At 45.4% G+C, this 7,267-nt stretch overlaps 1 protein-coding gene across 1 annotated transcript in view; it reads right to left on the reverse strand.

Moving 5' to 3' along the window:
- Window positions 1-6,270, reverse strand: part of SLC2A9 (solute carrier family 2 member 9) — a 466,623-nt gene extending 460,353 nt beyond the window's left edge. The window contains exon 1 of the mRNA XM_077280147.1: window positions 6,208-6,270. Coding sequence (XP_077136262.1) covers window positions 6,208-6,249 — 42 coding nt within the window. The 5' untranslated portion in view covers window positions 6,250-6,270. The remainder of the gene's footprint in view (window positions 1-6,207) is intronic.
- Between the last annotated feature and the right edge of the window lie 997 nt (window positions 6,271-7,267).

Here is a 7,267-nt window from a genome sequence, read left to right on the forward strand (position 1 = left end):
CAAAGTCTTCCCACCTTCAGGAGCAGGGCTGGTAACCCCGGATAACTTTTCAGGAAGCACTGCACCACCAGGTTCAAGGTGTGAGCCAGGCAAGGTATGTGCTTCAGTTCTGAAAGGGCTATGGCAGCCATAAAATTCCTTCCGTTATCACTGACTACCTTGCCTGCCTCAAGATGTACACTGCCCAGCCATGACTGAGTTTCTTGCTGCAAGTACTCTGCCAGTACTTCCGCGGTGTGTCGGTTGTCGCCCAAACACTTCATTTCCAACACAGCCTGCTGACGCTTACCACTAGCTGTTCCATAATGGGACACCTCGTGTGCAACACTGGCAGCTGCGGATGGAGTGGTAGGGCGACTGCGCTCTGTGGACAACCTTTCACTTCTGGAGGAGGAGGAGGAGGAGGAGGGGTGTCGAACGCCTACAGCCAACTGTTTCCTAGACCGTGGGCTAGGCAGAACTGTCCCACTATGGCTGTCCCCTGTGGACTCTGCATCCACCACATTAACCCAGTGCGCAGTGATGGACACGTAACATCCCTGGCCATGCCTACTGGTCCATGCATCTGTTGTGAGGTGCACCTTTCTACTGACTGATTGCCTGAGTGCATGGACAATTCGGTCTTTGACATGCTGGTGTAGGGCTGGGATGGCTTTTCTCACAAAAAAGTGTCGACTGGGTAGGTCATAGCATGGTACTGCATAGGCCATCAGGGCTTTGAAAGCTTCGCTTTCAACCAACCAGTAGGGCATCATCTCTAACGAGATTAGTCTAGCAATGTGGGTGTTCAAACCCTGTGTACACGGATGAGAGGATGAGTACTTCCTTTTCCTAATGAGAGTCTCTTGTAAGGTGAGCTGGACTGGAGAGCTGCATATGGTGGAACTAGCGGGGGTGGTGGTGGACATGGCAGATTGAGAGAGGGTTGGTGATGGTATTCTTGATGTTGGCCTACATGCAGTGTTTCCTCCCAAGAGCCTGGTGATTCCCTGACTGCCTTGGCCTTGCGACAATACCTCCACATTTGCTGCAGGTGGTGTCGTAAATGGTGGGCTTACAGTGAGGGAAGCAATGTAGCGTTGTTGACTACCTTCATTCTGAGCGGGTGCACCAATGTTACGGGACGTTTGGTAGTTAGTCCAGGCTTGCAAGTGCATGCTGGTTAAATGTCTACGCATGCACGTTGTATTTAAATTTAGGGGATTCTTCCCTCTGCTAAAGGTCTTTGAGCATTTCTTACAGATAACTTTGCACTGATCATACGGATCTTGGTTAAAAAATTGCCACACTGCACTCTTCCTACTATCGCATACCTTTTTCAGGCATTGCACACTGTGCTACTTTCAACAGATGGCCACGCTGTCCTAAAACTGTTTTTGTTTTAGACACACGTTTTGGACCTGATACGGGCCTGCCAGATGAAAGCTGTTGCGATGTTGATGCCTGCTGCGGATCATCCTCCTCCGCTTCAGAGCTACTGCCAGTGGCACCCTGTTCCCCCAATGGCTGCCAATATGGGTCAACAACTGGGTCATCTATCACCTCCTCTTCAATGTCCTGTGCACCGTCCTCTGTGACACCATGTTAGGTGCTATAGCGTTCGGGACGGGGAACCGTAGTCTCATCAGGGTCAGATTCTGGCTCAGTACACTGCGAGGGCAATGTAGTGATCTGAGTCAATGGAATAGCATAATAAACTAGCTGTGGCTGTGCATCTGTGAACTCCATGTCCGATTCATCTTGTAATGGGCTGTTAACTATTTCCCTTTCTAACCCTGGCACGGTATGTGTAAAGAGCTCCATGGAGTAAACTGTAATGTCGCCTGCCGCATCCTTCACTTTTGCTTTGGGTGAAGGACACAAGGAAGCAACTTGTTCCTGACCGGGAGCATCCACTGATGACTCGCTGCTTTTATATTTTGAACTTTCGGAAGAGGAGGCGAAAGAGCTAAAGGCTGAGTCAGCAATGAAAGCCAAAACTTGTTCCTGCTGCTCCGGCTTTAAAAGCGGTTTTCCTACTCCCAGATAAGGGAGCCTTCAAGGCCTTGTGTAGCCAGACGATGACGCTGTGTGAACAACTTGAGCCTTAGGTGCTCTTTTGCTTTTCCCACTACCACCAGATGCTCCACCGCCACCACCACCACCACCATCAGTACCAGCTGGCAATGACCGTCCACGGCCTCTTCCACCAGACTTCCTCATTTTTGAGAAAATGTAACCAAACTAACAACCGTTATATGGTACTATAAAACAAGGTAGAAGGTGTATATAAACTTGTTGAGAATTTAAATCTCCCCTTTTTGTTTTTTACTACACAGTGTAAGTGGCAGAACGTGGTAGGCAGATATAAAACAGACAGAACTGATGCAGATCCACTTAGGGACAATTTAAATCTCCCTTTATTATGTGGGAGACTGCTGCGAAAAACCAGGCCCGCTGTATTATACTACACAATGTAAGTGGCAGAACGTGGCAGGCAGATATACGACAAACAGAACTGACGCAGATCCACTTAGGGGCAATTTAAATCTCCCTTTTTTGGGTGGGAGACTGCTGGAAAAACCAGGCCCGCTGTATTACACTACACAATGTAAGTGGCAGAAAGTGGCAGGCAGATAAACGACAAACAGAACTGACGCAGATCCACTTAGGGGCAATTTAAATCTCCCTTTATTATGTGGGAGACTGCTGCAAAAAACCAGGCCCACTGTATTACACTACACACTGTAAGTGGCAGAACGTGGCAGGCAGATATACGACAAAGAACTGACGCAGATCCACTTAGGGGCAATTTAAAACTCCTTTTTTGGGTGGGAGACTGCTGCAAAAAAACAGGCCCACTGTATTACACTACACAATGTAAGTGGCAGAACGTGGCAGGCAGATATACAACAAACAGAACTGACGCAGATCCACTTAGGGGCAATTTAAATCTCCTTTTTTGGGTGGGAAACTGCTGCAAAAAAACAGGCCCACTGTATTACACTACACACTGTAAGTGGCAGAACGTGGCAGGCAGATATATAAAAAAAAGGGACTGTACTACAATAACAATCTCCCTACAGTGATCTCAGGACAAGTATGGCAGCAATAAAAAGGACTGCTGCACACAAAAGTGTGGACAAATAAACAATAGAACTGTGCACAAAGGAGCAACTGGATTTTTGATTTTAAAAAAGCAGTTGGTTTGCACAGCGGCGTAAACACAGCAATGCAGCTATCAGGGAGCCTAATAAGCTACAGAGCGGAAGCACAAAAATCTAGCCTCCACTGTCCCTGCAAAGAAAAGGTGGTGTTGGACTGTGGAAATCGCTACATCACAAGCGGTTTGGGGGTTAATCTTTTCTCTCTAACTATATCCCTGCCTCTGACGAAGCTGCAGCAACCTCTCCCTATGCTCAGATCGGCAGAAGTAAGATGGCGGTTGGCGTGCATGCCCCTTTATAACCCCTGTGATGCCGCAGAAAGCAAGCCAATCACTGTCATGCCCTTCTCTAAGATGGTGGGGACCGAGACCTATGTCATCACGTTGCCCACACTCTGCGTCCTCCTTCATTGGCTGAGAAATGGCGCTGAAAGCGTCATATGAAACGCGACTTTGGCGCGAAGATCGCCGACCTCATGGCCGATCCCACACTGGGATCGGGTCGGGTTTCATGAAACCCGACTTTGCTGAAAGTCAGCGATTTTTCAATTTGTACGATCCGTTTCGCTCAACCCTAGTTCTGACAGTGCAGACAGACTGCTGAGTGAGTGCTGAAATGCTAGTCACACAAGAAGGACATGCCACTCACATACACACATGCAGCCCCCCACTGCAGCCTATTGTAAATATGTGTGGAATTGTTTTATTCCTTGTATTTTTTTTATTTTTTTTATAACAAAAATAAAAAGCATGGAAACAAATAACAGTTGTTCTTTTGTATATTTTTCACACTGAAATTTCGGTCCTCTTGTGTGATTTTCACGCAATTTTTTTTCGCTAGTTTTCTTGAGGCCTTAGACACAAATGCTTCTGGTCATTACTCACAGCTTTAACTTGCTCTAAAATTTCTAATTCTCTATTTAAAACATATAAAAAATGATTCATTGTTTCAGTGCTTTTTTGCTCAATTAAAACTAAACTAAATACAATATGTATAGTCTTTATATTATCAAATACAATAAACTGAATAGAACTAACTAGAAACTAAGGCCATGTGCACACATTCAGGATTTTTCGCGTTTTTTTCGCGTTTTTTCGCTATAAAAACGTGATAAAAACGCATACATATGCCTCCCATTATTTTCAGTGTATTCCGCATTCTTTGTGCAAATGTAGCCTTTTTTTCCGCGAAAAAATCGCATCGCGGAAAAAAAAGCAACATGTTCATTAAAATGCGGAATTGCAGGGGGTTCCGCACACCTGGGAGTCCATTGATCTGCTTACTTCCCGCACGGGGCTGTGCACACCATGCGGGAAGTAAGCAGATTATGTGCGGTTGGTACCCAGGGTGGAGGAGAGGAGACTCTCCTCCACGCACTGGCCACCATATAATTGGTCAAAAAATAAGAATTAAAATAAAAAATAGTGATATACTCACCTTCGATGTCTTCCCGCCTCTCAGCTGCATGCTGTCGCTTCGGTTCCTGTAGCTGGTGTGCGGTGAAGGACCTGCCGATGACATCACGGTCCTGTGATTGGTCGAGACCGGTCATGTGACCGCTCACGTGACCGCGACGTCATGGAAGGTCCTGCGCGCACACACCAGCTATACGGAACGGACGCCGGTGAGGAGATCAGCTGTCTGCGGGTGAGTATAAGCATTTTTTTATTTTTTTTATTATTTTTAAACATTCTATCTTTTACTATAGATGCTGCAAAAGCAGCATCTATAGTAAAAAGTTGGTCACACTTGTCAAACGCTATGTTTGACAAGTGTGACCAACCTGTCAGTCAGTTTTCCAAGCGATGCTACAGATCGCTTGGAAAACTTTAGCATTCTGCAAGCTAATTACGCTTGCAGAATGCTAAAAAAAACGCGAAAAAAACGGAAAAAAAACGCAAAAAAAAAAATGCGGATTTCTTGCAGAAAATTTCCGGTTTTCTTCAGGAAATTTCTGCAAGAAATCCGGACGTGTGCACATACCCTAAATGGCTAAACTCAATGGAAAACAACAACCAATAATGGCCTTAATTACATGCGACAATAATGGCCTTAATTACAGAACAAAAGACGGTGATTAGAGGATGTTAGCTTAAATCCTTCAGGTCATTCGACCCGTCTCTGGGTTCCAAAGGTAGAACTGTTAAATGACCCCTCTCTGGGACTTCTAGTGCTAGAGGCTCCTTCCCTGTCCCTAACACTAGGGTGCACCATAGCTCATCCTACTCCCTGGGATACTTCTAAAGGTGAAGATGCCAGGGCCTCTGTCTGTCTTCTTCCAACACCCAGGGAAGAGGGGCGCTACTGTGCACCATAGTACACCAACCCGGTAAATAAGGCAACACAAACAAGGATTAACAGAAAACTCCAGGCATACAAAATATTCACTCTCATATAACAGAGGAATTCACCAGGGCCTGGAGGTAGGGGAATAAACCAAAATAGAGAAGGATAGGGAGTTACCACACATGCAAACCAAGCAACAGTCACTAATAACTCCTCCAACTCTCCTTCTCATACGAACTTCTCTCCCTTCCTTAGCCATGCAGCAAATGCTAGCTCTGACAAGGATTTGTAACACAACCCAGATTATAAAGTGGAAAGGAGTGGCTAACCAAGCTCAGCTTTGAACACAGGGATTTACAACTTGGCTGATTTATCCCTGTTCCATCAGAAGAAATAAACACATTTAAAATGAAGGAGAAGTGCTTCTTCTCAGCGCTGGAGAAGGAGCAATCAAACACTGCGGTCGTCTAGCTCCACACTGTCGCGGTAACCCCGTGACAGGTGAACTTCAAGACCTAGGGATTATCATGATTGGGTTACACCTTGTCGCAGTGGGATGGCTTTTGATGAAAATTGTATTAACTAAGTGCCCTAAGTAATTTACATTACTACTAATATTTATTTACATATTTTCATACTCCAGGGTATTTGCTCAATTGTTTTTTATCCTAGTTTCTGCATAGAGAGCCAGTGGCCAATGTATTGTGTAGTGCCCCCTAAGAAAGTTCAGCATAGTAGTTTAGACCTCAGTCTCAATAAATTTGGTACATCTTACTTCAATGGGCTTCTCTTCTCTTCGAGGCCACCCCTGTAGCATAAGGAGTCGGAAGCCGAGATCTCGTGTATTATGCTGAGTGTCTTCTTGTGAGCCTCCTCCCACAAGATAAAACTGCTGCCAAGTAATCTTATCTCACATTGTTTGAATTGTGAAAAGAGGAATGTAATTTCTGTGTTTGCAATAAGCAAAAGAACTGTACTGTTGCAATTGCAGTTTGTGTGTTCTAGAAACACTATAAAAAAAGACTTTGGCCTTTATTCATCAAAGCTTTTATATCAGAATTCTGGGGTAAAAAGCTTTGCAAAGTAGAAATTTTTGCACAATTGGAGGCTGTTCAAAAAGTTTGTGATTTTTTTACATTTTTACTCCACTTTCATCCAGCTCCAGCAAAGTTGATGGAGCTAGAGGTGGGATGGAGTGTGGTGACCACGGCTTGTCCAATTCATGAGAAGTGGCAGTGTCCCTAAGGGAAGAGTCAGGAGTCAGATGGCCACATACCTAGGATGGGGATCACAACGCAAACCTTCGGCTCTCCCACACTGAGTATGACAGTATGTATTTCTATGCAGCTGTTACACTCAGGTCAGGAAAGCCAATGGCCAGTTGGAGGATTGCTTTGCGATCCCCGTCCGAGTTATACAGCCATCTGACTCTTCCCTTACTCCACTAATCTTACCCCAGTTTCTGACTGGAGTAAGGTTTTTGGCGAGGTGCATGCCACTCAATTCTTTTAGAGGTATCAGCCAACTAAGTAACCTGGCGTCCTGCACCCCACCCCACCCCATTATCAAGAACAACAAGAAAACTGCCTGTCCTGATGAATCGGGGCCTTGGACTCAAATTTTGTGAACCACTTTGTGGTCAGTAACTTAAAGGTACCTTCACACATAAAGATTTAGTTAACGATATCGTTGCAACGTCACGCTTTTTTGTGACGTAGCAACGATCCCACTAACGATCTCGTTATGTGTGACAGCGACCAACGATCAGGCCCCTGCTGGGAGATCGTTGGTCGATGGGAATGATCAGGACCTTTTTTTGGTCGCTGATCACCCGC

This window comes from Ranitomeya variabilis, chromosome 1 (assembly GCF_051348905.1).
Source record: "Ranitomeya variabilis isolate aRanVar5 chromosome 1, aRanVar5.hap1, whole genome shotgun sequence".
NCBI classification, from domain to species: domain Eukaryota; kingdom Metazoa; phylum Chordata; class Amphibia; order Anura; family Dendrobatidae; genus Ranitomeya; species Ranitomeya variabilis.